Below are 18,132 nucleotides of genomic sequence, written 5' to 3'. Positions count from 1 at the left end.
TACATTTCAAACCAGTGGTAGTGAGAAACTGAACAGAATACTTGAATAGATAATATAATATGCTTTTTCTACATAAATCCTATCAAGTTTTATATTTTATCATCATATCTAAAGTGATCTAAAGATGTTTTCTTACTTGTGGAAGGCTGTGAGTCTCTTTAGTGTTGATAACACATTGTAAATATCATCATCGTCAGCTTCTTCAGCCTGGAACACAAACAGCAGATTATATATAATAAATACAACACAAATAAAAAAAAAACTAATGGCAATCTGATGATTTAAAGGACAACATAAATTGTCCATTAGAGTGCACAAAAAAAAACATTTTACGTTTTTATATATATAATTTATTATTTATATATATTCAAATTTTCATATATACAGGTATATATGTATATTCAAAGTTTTCTTACATATATTCAAATTTTAATTTATATATTTGAACTTTCAAATATATATTCAAATTTTTCTTATATATTCAAACTTTTCTTACATATTTAAACTTTACTTATATATTCAAACTTTTCCTATATATTCAAACTTTCAAATATATATTCACTTTTCTCGTATATATTCAAACTTTTCTAACATATTTAAACTTGACTTATAATATATTTAAACTTTTATATATTTAAACTTTCATTCATTCCATATATTTCCAGAGTCAATTAGCTATTTAATTTACTAAATGGCTTTCCATTTACATATATAAATATATATTTGTAATTTGATTTTTCATAACCCAAAACTGTTTATTATTAAGGATGACATACAGAGAAAAAAACAAAACAGATTAAATATATTTTTTCTGTGTGAATCAAACCACATTAATATGCATACACACGTCGTCTGTCAATAATGATTTCCTAAGTCTGCAGATGAATATGAGCTTCCTGTCGTACGTACTTCCTGTAGAAGCTCCTCCACTGAGTGTGTGAATCGATCAGTCATCTCATCGATGAGCTGAGAGCGTGCGATGTCCACGCGGTTCATGATGGTGTACTCCTCAGAGCACAGGATGCTGTAGGTCTTACTGCAGGCCTCCAACACGTCCGTCTCTATGTGCTTCTCCACCACCAGACGGATCTGCTTCAGCAGAGCGTCCAGATGCTTCTCCATACGTCCTGCACTGTACACGTCCAGGTCAAAGAACTGAGGGATCTGCAGCAGGTTGGCCACCTTCTCTGAGTCCGCCTGGTACTGTGTGGGGGGGAGGGGGGAGAGGGAGGATGAAAAACAAAAACAAAGGAGGAATCAAGGAAGGTAGGATGGGATGAAAGGGAGGAAGGAAGGAAGGAAGGGAGGACGAAAAGAAAGAAAGAAGGAAGGAAGGCAGGAAGGATGTAAGGGAGGAAGGAAAGATGGAAGGAAGGAAGGAAGGAAGGACAAAAAGAAAGAAAGAAAGAAGGATTAAAGGAAGGCAGGAAGGATGTAAGGGAGGAAGGAAGGAAGGAAGGAAGGACGAAAAGAAAGAAAGAAGGAAGGAAGGCAGGAAGTATGTAAGAGAGGAAGGAAGAATGGAAGGAGGGGAGAAGGAAGGATGGGAGGACGAAAAGAAAGAAAGATAATTTTAAAATTGGATTTTATTTATCACTTTTGAACTAGAAAATAAAAAGACATTAAAAAAAAAATTGATTCACCAATTTATTAATAAAATTAATAATACATTGTATTCACTAATTTTTAGTTTTACCCCCAAAAAAAGAAACATTACTTAGTTATCTGTCATTTAATTCCATAATTTAAAGTGTCAAAAACATTATCATGTGGTGCGACAGTTCAGCCACGACTGCTTTTTCGGAAACACCTTTAAAATTAATTAAAACATTTTATTTATTAATAAAAAATATTTATTTATTACTAAAATCATACATTCATAATTAGTCAAATTAATTAATTAATTTGAAAGATATTTCCAAATTCAGTGGTCGTGGCCAGACGGTCACACCACATGATATTGTTTTTGACACTTTAAATAACAGAAATTAATGAGTTATGTTTTTTTAATTCAAAGTGAATGCATATACAGTTGAGCTACAACATATATTGTATCTTTTTGGGCATTAAATCTTTTTTTAATTAAAAAAAAGCAGTCATTGACCCAAATATATCTCCACGATTTACATTGTATATGATAAGGAATAATTAATTTTGTATTGCTAGTATTACTAGTGAAGCTTTAGGTTTTATCAGAAACATATTGAAATCTACTAGTGAGGTTTTTCTATGGATAATATCTAACGACTCGTTCTAAAGATTACGTTCTCACTAACACTCGTCCTGCATAATTAACACCAGGATGAATTCTTTGGATGAACACATCACTTTTATAGGTAGATAACATGCTCTGTTAAAAGCATATTACTGCTCTCTCTCTATGTGATCACACCAATCTATCAGCAGCAGCAACAGCAACAACACAATGTCACACGGAGGCTGCTGCGCACACCCAAACAACACTTGCACCACAGATTTCTAGTGTAACAATTACAAATCCAACATAATGTAAATCAAGCAGCAGTAATTACCTTTCAAACAGAAAAGTCACCAATTCCATCATCTACTCCTCCAGACCATACACTGTAAAAAAAGACGGCGCTCTAGCTCCGGGAAAGGGGCGGGGACTGTGAGCAATAGCTGTCAGACAGCCCATCAAACACAATCCTGGCTGTGATTGGTTCTCTGGTTGTTTGAAAAACAAACAGAAAGTGTTCCCTCCTTTGGCTTCTATAGCTGGTGACAGCGCCTGCACAGTAGATCTCCTTTTGCTTTACCGTCTCAGCCTCATTTGAAGCCAAAATAATTCCAAATGTGAATTTTGGAGTTTGGGTTTTTGAGCAAAATTAGTGATGCCAGTGACGACACCGCCGCAGTAGACTCGCCGCTCAGGCCTGGTGCTTCTGCCATCTGCTCGGATGCCTTGGAGTTGTGGACCAAGTCGCCGCCCCTGAAAGATGCTTACTTTCATGTTCCCATTGCCCCTCATCACAGACAGTTTTTTTGTTTCATGTTCATCGACGAGGTTTAACAGTTCAAGGTTCTGCCGCGTGGGCTATCCCTGGCCCCTTGAATATTTACCCGGTGTGTTTTACCCGTGCTGGATTCCTCAGTAATGCGGGCCTTCCTCTCTCCAGAGAGAGTCTCCGCCATCCTAAGCCTTCTACAGCGTTTCCAGCATGGCACCCTCCTGCAGTATGGCCTGGTCATGAGACTCATGAGGATGTTGGCTTCGGAATCCATGGTCGTACCACTGGGGCTTCTAACACTGCGGCCCTTTCAGGTATGGATGAACAGCCTATATCTAGACCCCAGCCGCCACCGGCAAAAGGTGGTCATGGTGTCTGTCCAGTGTCTCTTTACCCTCCGACCCTGGACGGAGAGGTACTACTTAATTTCGGGTGTACCCTTGCGGAGGGTAGCCTCCCGCCCGGAGGTTGACGAGACAGATGCCTCTCTTGTGGGTTGGGGTGCAGTGTGGCAGTCCAGGACTCTCAGGGGCCTGTGGAATGCTCAGCAGAAGCAGCAACACATAAATGTGCTGGAACTTCAGGCTGTATTCATGGCGCTCAGGCACTTTCTCCCTGTTCTAAAAGAACAACATGTTCTTGTCTGGTCAGACAATACCTCAGCTGTGTACCACATCAACCACCAGGGCGGCACCAGATCTCTGACGTGTCTACGGGTGGCAAACCGGCTTCTCACGTGGGCTTACACCAACTTCCTGAACCTCCGGGTAATGCATGTTCCTGGTCTCGGGAACACTGCCACGGATCTCCTCTCCTGTCAGAAGCCTCCATCCAGGGAGTGGAGACTTCACCCAGAGGTGGTGCCCATGATATGTGCCACATTTGGCAGAGCAGCAGTGGACTTCTTTGCCTCAGAAGCAACAACTCACTGCCCTCTCTGGTTCTCTCTGAGAGGAAACCCCAGCCCCTCGGGCAGGACGCCCTGGCGCATACCTGGCCAGACCGCCTACTTTATGTATTTCCTCCACTCCCCCTCATACCAGCAACGCTTCACAGGGTCCAACAGGGCGATCTTCATCTGCTTCTGGTTGCCCCATGCTGGCCAGGAAGACCATGGTTCTCAATGTTGCTCAAACCCCTGCAGGGGACACGTCTTCCGGTGAGGAAAGACCTTCTGTCTCAGGTCAACGGACACATATGGCACCTGAGTCCGGGTCGTCTGAAGCTGTTTTTGTGGCCCCTATAGCTGTGGACCCACTTTTGATAGTAGCCAACAGGTCGGGTATGTTACGTACCAAAACACAAACTCAGAAAATACACAGCGGAACAAGTCAGCAATGATGACAAATGGTGTCTTACCTTTGTTGTTTCTCATCAATGTGCATAAAACTCCATATTTTGATCAATTTAAATCATGTAGTAAGACAAATACCACCATTACACACATCTGAGCACTTCTCAGTCAAAAAATTAATCCAATGAGCTATCAGCACTTGTGCATAAAATGGCTGGTCCCTCCTTTACCCAGCTCTGATTGGCTAGGGCTAAAGCCACTCCCATAGTGTTAGACATCACCAATTTCTACAGGCTCTGAGCTTCTCAACGCTGTGTCAAACATTCTGATCGTTCAAAACATTGCTGAATTAGAGCCATGTGTAACGCCATCAAAGAGTAGAACCAAAAACAATATTACGCATGGCACTGCAAAGACCTGCATAAAAATGAATGTGTTTATTTCAAGCCAAATTGCAACATCTAGTGGTCAGACATAAGACTATAATGATCAGCCAGTGCATCAGCCGTGTGTGTGTGTGTTTACAATGTATCTGCTAGCATCTTTCTTAGCACATAGAATAATATAAGAAAGACACACCCTTGCGCAGAACAAACAATCATAGTGGAGCCGTGTTGTGGACCCATTATTATTATAATTACTTCAGCCACTGCTTGTTACAGAAAAACTTAACATTGACGCTAAAACATTTTGCAAATACATCTTGAGTCACTTTCAATCTTTACTTCATACAAAACTACAGTACGTCAGTTAAATCCACTATTCATCAGCATGCATGCTATACTGTACACCCCCTCGACCAACAGAGAAAGACCAGTGCCACCACTGGATAAGTTTGTGTAGAGTCCTGATAATAATAAAGATGATGATACGAATATAATAGTATTAGCGAAAATAGTAATAGTAATAATTAAAGTAGTAATTGTAATGGTTATAAAAAATTATAAATAAGAATATAAGAATAGCAATAACAATAATAAATAGAAGTAGTAATAGTTATAAAATAATAGCAATAAAATATAATGAGAATCCAGTAACTATAATACAATAATAAATATTAAATAAGGTAATAGCAATGATAATATTACATGATAATACCAGTAACTATAATATAAAACAATAATAAGAAAGACTAATATGTAGTCACATCATTCATCTCTCCTTCTTTGGATGCAGCGTCTGGGTGTATTACCTCGAGCACCATGTGATAAGCTTTAGCTTAGCTTAGCTTTCTTAACTGCCGACATTAGAACTATGTGGATGTTAACACGGACTTTGCGGGTTTTTCTGCTATAAATGACTTGACTTCTCCAGCGTGTGATGCTCTGCTCCGGAGTAAAAGCCTCACATGCTTTTGTTTTGCTTATGTGGTGAAAATAGGAGCGTTTATAATGCTGTGTTCACGGATAAACATGAATGTTTACTTACCAGAATAGTACGTCCACAAACAATAATCATAGTGGAGCCGTGTTGCGGATCCTTCCGCTCACAAAAACGTTACATTCCTCTGAATGTTTGTCAGCACAGCCTCCGTCCACAGTCATGGAGACGAAGGAGGAAGTGAGTTCGTGACCCGAGATTTAAAGGAAGTTTGGAATCACGGGAATAATATTAAATAACCATGAAATATTAACTTAAATTACTTTTAGCGGTACAAAAATGTTTTTAATATTGACCTTTTTTTTTTTTTTATAACCCAAACTGCGACACGTGACGTCATGAACCCGGAACCGGAAGTAGCACTTACCGAGGGAGTCGTAATTATAAAATAAACGTTAATTTGACCGTTTATCTACAACAAATTACTCTAAAATGAGATTAATTAATGTGGATGCCGATAGATTTTTTTTTTTTTAGGTGTGTCGCAGTTGATCACAGTTCATCTGTTTCGCCTTCAAAATGGATGCCGGAAGTCGTCTCGCAACAGATGGTGCGCTAGTGCCCCCTCACACCCTGAGGTCAAAAGCTGAATAGGTCTCATTTCGGGGCCGTCCAGAAGTGAAATAAAATTAAAATAAACATTTGGAAATGACCAAATTACTCCAAAATAACAGAAATAACAGATACACACACACGGGGTAGTTGGAACCCGTCGACCGAGTTTCAGGTCGAACTTGCAACGCGTCAGCGAGATATTTGCTCCACACACACACACAGACCTCCCATTCTTTCATAGGTAGATGTACGCTATGTGTCTCAAGCTGGTTTTATATGTTTGACATCCCTGATTTAAAGCATAATAATGAACAGTGGGGCAAAAAAAAGTTTTTGGCAGCCACTGATTGTGCAGGTTGTCCCACTTTAAAAGATGAGAAAGGTCTGTAATTTTCATCATAGCTACACTTCAACTGTGAGAGACAGAATGTGGAGAGAAAAATCCAGGAAATACAAATGCATGATTTTCAAAGAATTTATTTGTAAAATGGTGCAAAACATTTCATCTTCACTGCTCTCACTGATGGAAGGAGGCTTTTAGCCAACATCTCACGATACATGGTCCCATTCATCCTTTCCTTAATACAGAGCAGTCCTCCTGTCCTCTTTGTAGAAAAGCAGCCCCAAAGCATAATGTTTCCACCCCCGTGCGTCACAGTGGGTATAGAATAAACGTGCGGACATTTCACATGGACTTATTACGCACACGAACGTTGGCAAACAGAGCAGGATTCATTGGAGTAAATTCTGCCCCGTACTGCATGCACAGGCTGTAATATCACCAAGTTTATCATTGTACCTGATGTTGGAGCTACCATCTTTACCAGGGAGCAAATATTTATTCCTTGTTATTGTTTTCCAGAGTTTTACTGGGCTTTATTTAGTTTAGTTTATTTAGATTCGTTCTGCTTCACGAACCTGTGATGGAACCGTTTCAAGAATGATTTCACTCTAGAAGCCTTCTCCTGCTCCTCCAGTTGCATGCTCCGTAATAAGTTCCGTGTTTGATTGAGGTAGCCCTGTGTTTCAGCGAGTTCGTACTTATTTTGAGTGAGGAGGTCCTCTGTTTGAGTTAATTTGCCCTTTGTTTCAGTGAGGGTGTCCTCTGTTTGAGTGAGGTCGTCCTCCATTTCAGTGAGGAGGTCCTGTGTTTGAGTGAGGAGGTCCTCTGTTCGACTGCATTTGTCCTGTGTTTGAGTGAGGAGGTCCTGTGTTCGACTGAATTTGTCCTGTGTTTGAGTGAGGGTGGCCTTCAGGTCAGCTATTTTAGCATCTTTGGCCTGAAGTTCTCTCTCAGCGTTATCCAGCTTGGTCTGTAGTTGCACCAAGCTTTGTTGGGACTGGCTCTCATTATTTGAGTAACTTTCCTTCAATACTTTGTTCTCCTCCACCTGTTGGTTGCCCTGGTCTGTCTGAATTTTTAATTCACTCTCCATCTTCTCGAGAGAGGCCTTCATTTCTGAAATTAGAAGATCCTTCCGTTCTAAATCATCATTTTTTTCTTGGATGATCACATGAGCTGTCTGCTTCTCAGCCTGTGTTTTAGTGAGGGTGGCCTTCAGGTCAGCTATTTTAGCATCTTTGGCCTGAAGTTCTCTCTCAGCATTATCCAGCTTGGTCTGTAGTTGCACCAAGCTTTGTTGGGACTGGCTCACATAATTGGAGTGAGTTTCCTCTAATATTTTATTCTTCTCCACCAGTTGATTGCACTGGTCTTTCTGGATTTTTAAATCACTCTCCATCTTCTCGAGAGTGGCCTGAGCCTGGAGGCTGCTACTTTGTACTCTCTGGGAGGTTGAGGCCTTCACAGCCACTTGAGGAGCAGCAGACCGTTTTTTACCTGCTGGTTTCTCTGTGATACGCTTCTGCCGAGGCTTCCAGTGTGGTGATTTTCTCTCCATTTTCAATGATGTGAGTTTTTGGCGCAAAAAAACCTCAAGCAGTAAAATTCTCTGTGTGCAGTGGAAAGAATCCAAGGTGACTATCAAAGTAAAAAGAACTCCTGTATCTTAAAGTGTGACTATGACATCAATGCCTTTTATCTTTTTGGTTGTCGCGTTTTAGAACCAGTGCCATATTCTTCAGCTGATGACATCATCGGCAGCTGGTGACACATCAAAGGAGCCGGCAGCACATTGAGTATACTAGTGCAGTGCTCGTAGGAAGTATGTATTGCTATAGAAAAGTGGGAGGTTAAAGGTGCAGTCCACAACTTTCAGATCCCTCTCTCCCTGCTGCTTTCTTGCCCTGCCTCCAAACTTTTCAAAGTCCCTCCCTCAGAGGAGCTAACAAGCTAACGTTAGTCCGACAGCAACATCACAGTAATACTAGTACAGTGCCCGTCGGAAGTATGCATTCATGTGGGAGCTTCAGTCAAGTGAATGAGTATAAAAATTAGTATATGTTTGAAGATTGGATGTACAAAGAGGTGTACATACTCTGTACTCTAGTGTTATAAAGGGTTTATTTGCGGGTGGAAAATAAGTGATGTTAATCACCTGGAGCTAATGACCGTCTCACCTTGGATAGCAGCATGGGCAGAGCCATGATGAAGTGCTCCGTTAGTTTGTTTTTATCGTCGATCTGAGTCTTCCTCTCTTTAGCTGTCAGCACCTGAAACATCACACACAGACTAAATATACTGTTCTGTTAAAATATAGAAATATATATTGTGGGCTCGTGTTTGTGTTGGGAACAAAATAAGAAAATCCAAAGTTAATAAAACATTACAGGAATAAACATTTAAAACTGTTACAATCCATGTACCCTTCATTCTTTGGTTATTCCGTTTTAAAACCAAATCAAAATAACAAATAAACAGTGTGTTTATTTTGTTTTTCTGATTTAAAACCAAAACAGAAATACAGAAAAAAAAGAACCAGATAAGCAGCGTTTTTCTGTTTTTTTTGTTTTAATACTTGTTCTGTTTTGTGTGATATTTTGATATTTATGGGGAAATTAGAGCGAGAACTGAAGTCCGCTACACCTCGTTTCCCTCCTCAGGTCCTGGACCAGGTCTCCTCACACAATAGAACTGTTTAGGATTTATTTCCTGCTCATGTTTTCATTCAATCTGTGGATGTTATAGCTCGTAAAAAGCTGCTCACGTTTATGTTTTGATTAGCGGTGTTACGATCCAAATAGTATCCAGATAATCTGGTGACTGACTATCGACTGGTGTGAGGAACAATAGATGTTAGAACTTCTACTATTTTACACTTTTGCAAAAATTATTATAGCTTTTTTGAGGGCAGTAAAATGTTTATTTTGCACATTATAAATACCGCTAACAGCAGCCGTAAATGGTAAAATGGTAAATGGACTTGATTTTATATAGAGCTTTATCACCACTGAAACAGTCTCAAAGTGCTTTACACATCAGCTCATTCACCCAATCACTCTCACATTCACACACCAGTGGGACAGGACTGCCATGCAAGGCGCTAGTCGACCACTGGGAGCAACTTAGGGTTCAGTGTCTTGCCCAAGGACACTTCGACACATAGTCAGGTACTGGGATCAAACCCCCAACCTCTCGATCAGAAGACAACCCACTACCACCTGAGCCACGGTCGCCCTCAACACACACGTCAACACACACGAAAGTTGATCATAAGAAACGAGGAACACCAGTAGATTCATTACACCCCCTCTGGTTCCACATATCATGTGCATGTTTTATGTAACATCCATTTTTTGGTTTTGATTTATTTATATATTAATAAGGTTTAAAATCACCAGTAATGTTACTTATGTGTTGCTTCTTTTTATGTCGAACCGGGAGCAAAGCAGATTATCTGGATACTATTTGGACCGTAACACTGTTCGGTAAAGTTGGCAGATATTCTCAGATTCAGACTTCCAGCATCAATAACTCTTTAACGAAATGTCATGGACACAAATTAAACCCCTGCCATCAGTGTGAGGCGGACAACATGATCATTTTATCAAACGCAGCAGAATAAAAGTCCGTCTGTGTGGTGAGACTAAACATGAAGCTCTCGTCCTAGTTTCCCCGTAAATATGCAAATATCTCACAAACAGAACCAGATTTAATTTTGAAACAGAAAAACGCTGCTTGTAAGTGTTTAAATAAATACATGTTCAATAAATGTTAGCAAAACATGGTTTGATATCCTTATTGTATGAATAGTAGCATTGATGAAGTGATGTTAAATAATTGTTACCAGAAAAAATAATGGTTAAATTATGTGCTTAAAAAATAATTGTTTGGGACAGTTCTACTATTGTTAATATTAATGAGAAACTAATTAAATCAACTGCCACTGAAACATCAAGTGTTTTATGTTCCTTTAACCTCCACTCAGTGGAAAGTGTGAGTTTGACGTTAATGTTTAGGAGTTTGGTGCTCGCGGTTCATGTCACCCACCCGTTTTCCCGTGCCTCTTCCTACAGGTGGGTGGGCCTCTGCTGCCTGTCGGATGGTGCAAACCATCAGCTCTATGAGAGCGCTCTCCTGCCTGTCCGACAGCACTGCACGCACGCACACGCGCGCACACACACACACACACACACACACACACACACACACAGAAGCAAGAATAAATCAGTGACGTACAGTAATACATCCATTGAACATTAGATCAATGTCTCTCACTCTCTTCTCCTTGAACCGGCTCCTCTAGGAGGAGTTCAGTCATGCACTCCCAGTCTTTGAGCAGCTCCTGAGAACTTTCCCACAGAGAGTCGACCAGGTACGCTGCATGTTCATGGAGCTACAACACCAGGAAAAGCATTTAAAGTCAATCAGCTGTACATGGTACACTTACAGCTGCTGGAGATGATCAGTTTTTATCAGATAAACACAGCGTACGCCTCATAGATCAATAAATCTGTGTGATAGACGGATGCAGAGAAGTGTTTTTACTTGGTGGGGTTCACAACCATGGTGTCAGGAGCCCATTGGAGTGATGCTTTCAAAAAACAAAGAATATTTTTTGAGCAATTTGAGCCTATTTTTGCTTATTTTTACCCTTTTTCTGCAACTACACCAAACTCACCATATTTTAACCTATTTTCATCACTTTTTCTTGCCATATTGTTGCTTCTTTTAATAAATTTTTGCTACATTACTCACATTTGTGACACCTCTACATCACATTTCAATGACTTTTCTACAGATTTTTTGACACATACTGTATGTTGACCCATTATTGTCACTTTTAACCTCTTTTCACCATATTTCATGATTATTTTTGCCAATTTAACCACAGTCACCATTTGTCATGCCCATTATTTGCCAGTTTAAACTAAATGTTCCAATATTGAACCTTTGAACCCTTTATACACACTTGTTCCCACTCTATTTTGCAACTTTTAACCAATTTCTGTGGTTTTTAAAATCCCATTTTTGGTCATTTTTCAACCAATTTAATTTCTGACTAAAACAATGATTTACATCTTTAAGATGACGATATGCTATGGCCCAAATAATATTAAACTTCCTGGATAACAGTGGATATTATTCAGATGAATAAATAAATGTGGTTATCACAGATTCATTGAACAATGGACCATCATTTTGCTGACTTTATGACATCCCACAATGCATTACACAAACTACATTATCTGATAAGAACTGCAGCTTTAAGATGAACTAAAGTTAATGTGAGTATATATTTTAGAGGTGAATATGAATGTTACCTCACTCTCCAGGAAGAAGAGCACCAGCATACGGAGGAGGTTTCCATTGGGGCTGCTCCTCCCTCGCCGCTTCGCCAGAGCTTCCTCCGCCTGAGGGTCGTGACGACTAAACAACCTGTAAGAGGAAGAAGAAAGAGAGAAATCATTAAATATAGTTAATAATAATAATATTGAACATGTCAAAGTGAGTGAACTCACTTCCTGTGGAGGAATTCTCCAGCAGCGACAGCCACTGGCCGGTGGGCGGAGTAAACCAGGTGGTAGACGTTCTCACAGTCCTCATTGGACAGAGCGTCTTCACTGCCTCTGCATTAGAATAATCAAATTAAAAGTAAATAAAAACTAATCGCAGCATTTTATGAGTATATCACGTTCAAATAAGTCGGAAAAAAAACACAAATCATTTAAAAATTCTGAAAAACATTTGAATCATTCGATGACGACTAATGATTAAATTCATCAAAAGATGAATTTTAAATGTAGGAAATCGTTTTTCAGAATCAATGAATCAAAGCTACTCACTGCAGGATGAGCGTGACGAGTCGGATGGCCTCAACAGCCACGTCGTACTCCTTATCCAACGTCATTGATACAATGCGGTCCTACAGAAATGAAAGGAATTCATCAGCTCAACAAGAAAATATTCAACACGTGGCTCTCGGGCTAATTTTGTGTGGTCCTTAAAACGAATACCTAAAAAATAGATGAAAAGAATACACAGAAATACTGAAAAAACACAAAAGAAATATATATAATACAAAGCCACAACACACAAAAATTAAATAAAAATAACAAAAATACATTTAAAAAACACAGAAATACGGAAAAAACACATAAAACAACTAAAAAATATTAAAATATAGCAAAAATATCATAATTAAAAAAACCAATACACATTTAAAAAATATATACAAATGTACTTACAACAACAACAAAAAATAATATCATTTAAAACCATAATACACAAAAAAATTTAAATTAAAATAACAAATACTCAAAAAATACCTTAAAAACAATAAACAAAACAAAAAATAAATAAATAATACAGTAGCGCAACAAGAAAATAGTCAACACGTGGCTCTCGGGCTAATTCTATGTGGTCTTTAAAACGAATACCTAAAAAAAAAAAATACAGAGAAATACTGAAAAAACAAACAAAAAAACCAAAAAAATAAACAAAATTAAAAACAATACAAAATAAAATAAAAATATTCCAAACAACAAAAAAATAAAACCGAATTACTCCAAAAATACAAAACAACAAAAACACGGAATAAGAGAAAAATGATGCTAAAAGTTCTTCAGTTACCTTGAAGCGGTTGGTGAAAAGCTCCAGCTTGGGGAACAGTTCTCTGTTTGTGTACAAACTCTGTAACGCTTTCAGGCACTTCAGACGCACTTCTCCTTGCTGAATAATAACATAAAAAACAAGAGTTAAGCCCCTCCCACAATTGAAGTAGCACTTAGCGACTGTTCCTGTGCTCACCCTGTCGTGTAGCGTCCATCCCACGTACTTCAGGTAACTATCGTTAAGAAACGCATCGCTGTACATCTTCATCCACACTCCGATCTCCTCGATGCAGATGGCTCGTATCTCAGCGATTGCATCTCTCTACCAAACCAAAAACATTCAGAAAGGCTACTTTTCACACACACAAATGTTTACGTTATGCTGGTTTAAGCACCTGTAGCGATGCACAAAAATGCCCTTGAAGATGGAGTTCATCATGTTCTCAATCTCGTCTTGATTTTCTTGGAGCTGCACAAAACAAAACAAAAAAGATGGAAATTAAAAATATTTTCTTAAAATATTTAATAACTTCGAAACACACAAGACAGCTAAAAAAAATAAAAATAAGAATACAAACATATTCACGAAAATATTACACAAAACCATAATACACAAAAATAAAACAAAAATAAATACTCTAAAAATACATTTAAAAAATACCCAATAATACTCCAAAAATACACAAGACAACTAAAATAATAATAAACAAAAATAAATAAATAAACAAAAATATAACACAAAAATGCTCCAAAACACACACAAAAAATTAAACAAAAATAAAATATGAAATGACAAATACTTCAAAAATACATTAAAAAATACACAATAATACTCCAAAAATACACAAGACAACTAAAATAATAATAAACAAAAAAAATTACTTCAAAAAATATATAAAAAACAAAATACCCTAAAAACACAACAAAAAAACCATAGCAAACAAAATAAAATATGAACGACAAATACTCAAAAAAATATACACAATAATACTCCAAAAACACACACACAAAAAAAAAAATCACACAACAAAAAATTTAAGACCATAACACAAAAATATACGTTTGAAAAAAAACCCCCATAAAAATAACAATTAACAATAATACAAAACAAAAATATACATAAAAATACAATATAAAACCAGAACACACAAAAATAAAATAAAAATATACCTAACAACAAAAAATCTACCAAATGACTTCAAAAACAGAAAACAACAACAAACACATGTAATAAAAACGTTACCGACCTCCTTCCTCTTTTGCAGCAGAAGTTCCAGCTTCTCATTGGCTCGTTTTCCAGCGATCTTGTTCCTCTCTGTCTCGTACTGTCTCTGCGTGTTGTCCTGGTGGATGCTGAGGTTCAGCGCCACGTTCACCAGCGCCGTCATCAACTTCATCGCTAATGTAAAAAGAACAAAAACAAAAGCTTGATTGGTTATAAATCTGGAAATCTAGATGCACCACATGTCCAAAAAGAACTGCATATTTCTTAAAGGTTTCACTTTAAAAAGAGGAATTTGTGCGTTACCTGCCAACGTGGAGGTGTGTCTGAACGCTCGCACTTGAGAGTCCGATAATCCCGTGAGGAGCGAGATCACCGTGTCCATCATGTACTCGTCATAGATGATGCTATACTGGCACTGGCGGATCAACACGCTGATGAACTCACAGAAGTTGTAGCGGAACTTCTTCCACATGGGGCCGGGCATGGTGAGAGGGTAGTCGCCGCTGTCCTGTGGATCAAAGCACAGCGAGTGGTAAGCTAACAGTCCTTTGATGTAGCTGTAACCACTGACTGAGTGACACCTCGATACGTCCGTCGTCACAGGGATCAGACATCAGCAACTGGTATCAGGCCCTGAACTAATTTTGTGCAACCCCCAAAATTAAATCACAAAATGATTTCAAGAACATAAAAAATTACAAAAATACACAAAATGACATTAAAAATACACAGAATATAACAAAAAATTATCAAAATATGAACACACAAGACGACTACAAAAATAACAGAAAAATACACACAAAAAACAGAAATATATATAAAAAAAATGACAAATTATGCAAACGGCAACTGAATACACAAAAAGACTAAAATATACACGAAACTACAACGAAAACACACAAAATGAGAAATTATATATTAAAATAAGATAAAATCATTAAAACATTTGGAAAAACACACAAAATGTCTATAAAAATAACAGAAAAATACACAAAATAAAATATATAAAATGACAATAAATGAGTCAGAATGGCAACAGAAACGCACAAAAGGACTCCAGAAACACACAAAACGAGAAACACTATACAAAAACAGACAGATAACAAAAATAAGATAAAAAATAATCAAAATACTTGAAAAAATTCCTAGGTGACAACAAAAAAAACAGACAAATACACAAAATAAAAACGGAAAATAAATAAAATGACAACAAAAACACAAAGAACAACAACAAAAACACACAAAATGAAAAATAATAAACCAAACCACAACAAAACCAAACAGAAACATTTTGTTCTTCACTGTATTAATGCTCAGTTTAATGCTGACATGAATGTTGATAATGTCATTTATGACATTTTTTTACCTCATCAAACTCCTCTGTCATCTTACGGATGATCTCTGCGTTCTGCATGTTCCGGAACATCTCGATCCTCACAGTACCTGGTTAGAGAAAAAGTCAGACTTGGTTTCTTTCTACTCAGACTTTGTGTGTGAATAAAAAACTAGTCTTCTTCACCTTTGCAACCCGAGCACTGGATGAAGAAGTTGATGAGGTCGAGTAAGGCCAAATCTCTGTCCTGTTTATACGACTCGATCCATTCGTCCACCACAGACTGAAAAATCACAGAAAACAGAGTGAATTCTAACGTCTTTTACTGGAAATCTAATAACATGCCTCACACTTTAAAGCTTACAGCAGTTTAGTTCAACCTTTGGGTCGTGACCCCATGTGGGGTCACCTGAAATGTCCAGTAATTGATTAAAAAAAAAAAATGTTTTAATTATCAATCTTTATTACTTGCGAAGTGGCGCATTCTGTCACTTTGTGCTCAAACTAATAAAAACAGAAATATAATATATAAAAATATATGACAATAAATTAGGCAGAACGGCAACAGAAATACACAAATAAATAAAAAAAACACAGAAAACAACGTAAACAGACAAAATGAGAAAGAAAAATATGCAAAACCACAACAAAAAATAACAAAAATAATCAAAATACTTGGAAAAACACACAAGATGACTACAAAAATACCAGAAAAATACACAGCAGAATTATTTGATTTGTTAAATGTTTACTTATTGTTGTTCTTAACTTTTAATGTTTTGTATCAAATATAACTTGTTTTATTAAATTACTTCTGTGTGCATTAGTCTCTAAATCTTTTTTTAATAACCATTTTTAACTTGTCAATCACGTTCGCAAAATTCTGTGAAGCAATTTGGCTACAAAAATAAGAGAAAAATACACAAAATGTAAAAAGAAATATATCAAATGACAATAAATTAGGCAGAATGGCAACAGAAACACACAAAATGTGAAATACGACACAAAACAAAAACAAACAGAAGAAAACAAAAATAATTAAAATACGTGGAAAAATGCACGCGATGACTAAAAAAATAACAGAAAAATACAGAAAAAAAAAACAAACATGACAATGACAACAAACAAAAATACATGAAATGGTGGGGTATCTTGTCACTCAATAACAAACATGTATTCTAGAGAAAAAATATCTGTGGGCTCGCCAGAAATTGCGATTCAAAATATTCTAATTGCTATTTTTTCCTCAATATTTTTGATTTAATATGCCAATCTTTTTCAAGGGCCTCTTGTCATGCATTTTTCAATGAACACAAGCAATAAATCAATCTTTTTCATAATAAACAATTTCAGATTTATTTAAACTTTAAATAAATATACATTTTAAAGCACAGATTACAACAATAAAGCAAACAAATCTGTGGCTTTACCTGTCCAACATATTTAACTACACATTTCATGAAACATGTAAACACGTGGACTGCACTTCTTAAACACTCTCTGAACTGAACAGGACAGGACAAGTACAAGACAAGAAAATAAATCAAAATTACAGCCTTTGCGATTAGAAAATCACATTTTATGATATCGCAATAATATCGCAAATGCAATTAATCGTTCAGCCCTAGTCACAACCCCAAAAAAAGAGGTTGAGAACCTCTGGCTTACAACATCCACCTGCATGGCACTCTTGCCCAGTTTGACCACCTCAAACAGGGTGACGGGGTCCCCTCCGTCTCCGTTATATTGTGCTACGCCGTTAGCCTTCCCGCGTCCTCGCCCCACACTCAGACTTTTGTCGGCCGGCGTCTTTCGTGGCTTCTTATTGGTCGTCTGCTGGAGAAAAGAAGAAACAAGAACAATCATGTAATTTAATTATTTTATTTTGTGAAGACGCTCTTCACTTCCTGTGATTCCTACCGCAGCTTGTTTTCCAGGTCTCCCTCTCTTCTTTTTGCCTTTCACCTCTGGATCGTCTATCTCAGCCATGCTCAGGCTCAACCCCACAGCATCTGTTGCTCCAGACTCGTTTGACGAGTCCCTGAAAGGACAGAAAAAACAAACGTTTTTTCAGTAAACTGACTGAAACAATGAGTTTTCTAATTGTTCCACTCACTGCAGCACGGGGAGCTCAGAGGTGATCATCCTGGTCAGGGGGCGCTGTCAGGGACACGTAGAACTGTCTCTGTGTGTCTGTGTGTGTGTGTGCGTGTGTGTGTGTGTGTGTGTGTGTGTGTGTGTGTGTGTGTGTGTGTGTGTGTGTGTCCAGACGGCGTGTTCCAGGTGTGATGATGGGGGAGTCGTGGATGGTTGAGAGGGGAGGAGGTCTGGAAGGGCAGGGATGAGAGGCTCCAGGACGGGATGCGCTTAACTCTCCTCAGCTTTCATCACTGAAGTCTATTTTTCAAAAGAAAAACACAGA

At 37.9% G+C, this 18,132-nt stretch overlaps 1 protein-coding gene across 2 annotated transcripts in view; it reads right to left on the bottom strand.

The window, feature by feature from the left end:
* Window positions 1-18,132, bottom strand: part of stag1a (STAG1 cohesin complex component a) — a 60,206-nt gene that overhangs the window by 11,765 nt on the left and 30,309 nt on the right. Inside the window, exons 2-19 of one of the 2 annotated variants that reach the window (XM_028437632.1) lie at window positions 17,827-18,107; window positions 17,631-17,751; window positions 17,388-17,546; window positions 15,897-15,993; window positions 15,744-15,820; window positions 14,681-14,885; window positions 14,400-14,551; window positions 13,548-13,621; window positions 13,349-13,472; window positions 13,172-13,270; window positions 12,385-12,464; window positions 12,061-12,168; window positions 11,863-11,977; window positions 10,817-10,934; window positions 10,589-10,692; window positions 8,719-8,811; window positions 910-1,203; window positions 137-207 (exon numbers count right to left, since the gene is read on the bottom strand). In XM_028437632.1, coding sequence (XP_028293433.1) covers window positions 137-207; window positions 910-1,203; window positions 8,719-8,811; window positions 10,589-10,692; window positions 10,817-10,934; window positions 11,863-11,977; window positions 12,061-12,168; window positions 12,385-12,464; window positions 13,172-13,270; window positions 13,349-13,472; window positions 13,548-13,621; window positions 14,400-14,551; window positions 14,681-14,885; window positions 15,744-15,820; window positions 15,897-15,993; window positions 17,388-17,546; window positions 17,631-17,751; window positions 17,827-17,855 — 2,120 coding nt within the window. In that variant the 5' untranslated portion in view covers window positions 17,856-18,107. The remainder of the gene's footprint in view (window positions 1-136; window positions 208-909; window positions 1,204-8,718; window positions 8,812-10,588; window positions 10,693-10,816; window positions 10,935-11,862; window positions 11,978-12,060; window positions 12,169-12,384; window positions 12,465-13,171; window positions 13,271-13,348; window positions 13,473-13,547; window positions 13,622-14,399; window positions 14,552-14,680; window positions 14,886-15,743; window positions 15,821-15,896; window positions 15,994-17,387; window positions 17,547-17,630; window positions 17,752-17,826; window positions 18,108-18,132) is intronic. The other variant, XM_028437633.1, reaches the window with a different exon arrangement.

The sequence above is a fragment of the Gouania willdenowi genome, chromosome 22 (assembly GCF_900634775.1).
Source record: "Gouania willdenowi chromosome 22, fGouWil2.1, whole genome shotgun sequence".
Classification (NCBI taxonomy): Eukaryota; Metazoa; Chordata; class Actinopteri; order Blenniiformes; family Gobiesocidae; genus Gouania; species Gouania willdenowi.
The sequence above is the reverse complement of the archived record's forward strand: the minus strand, read 5'-3'. Positions and strand labels throughout refer to the sequence as shown.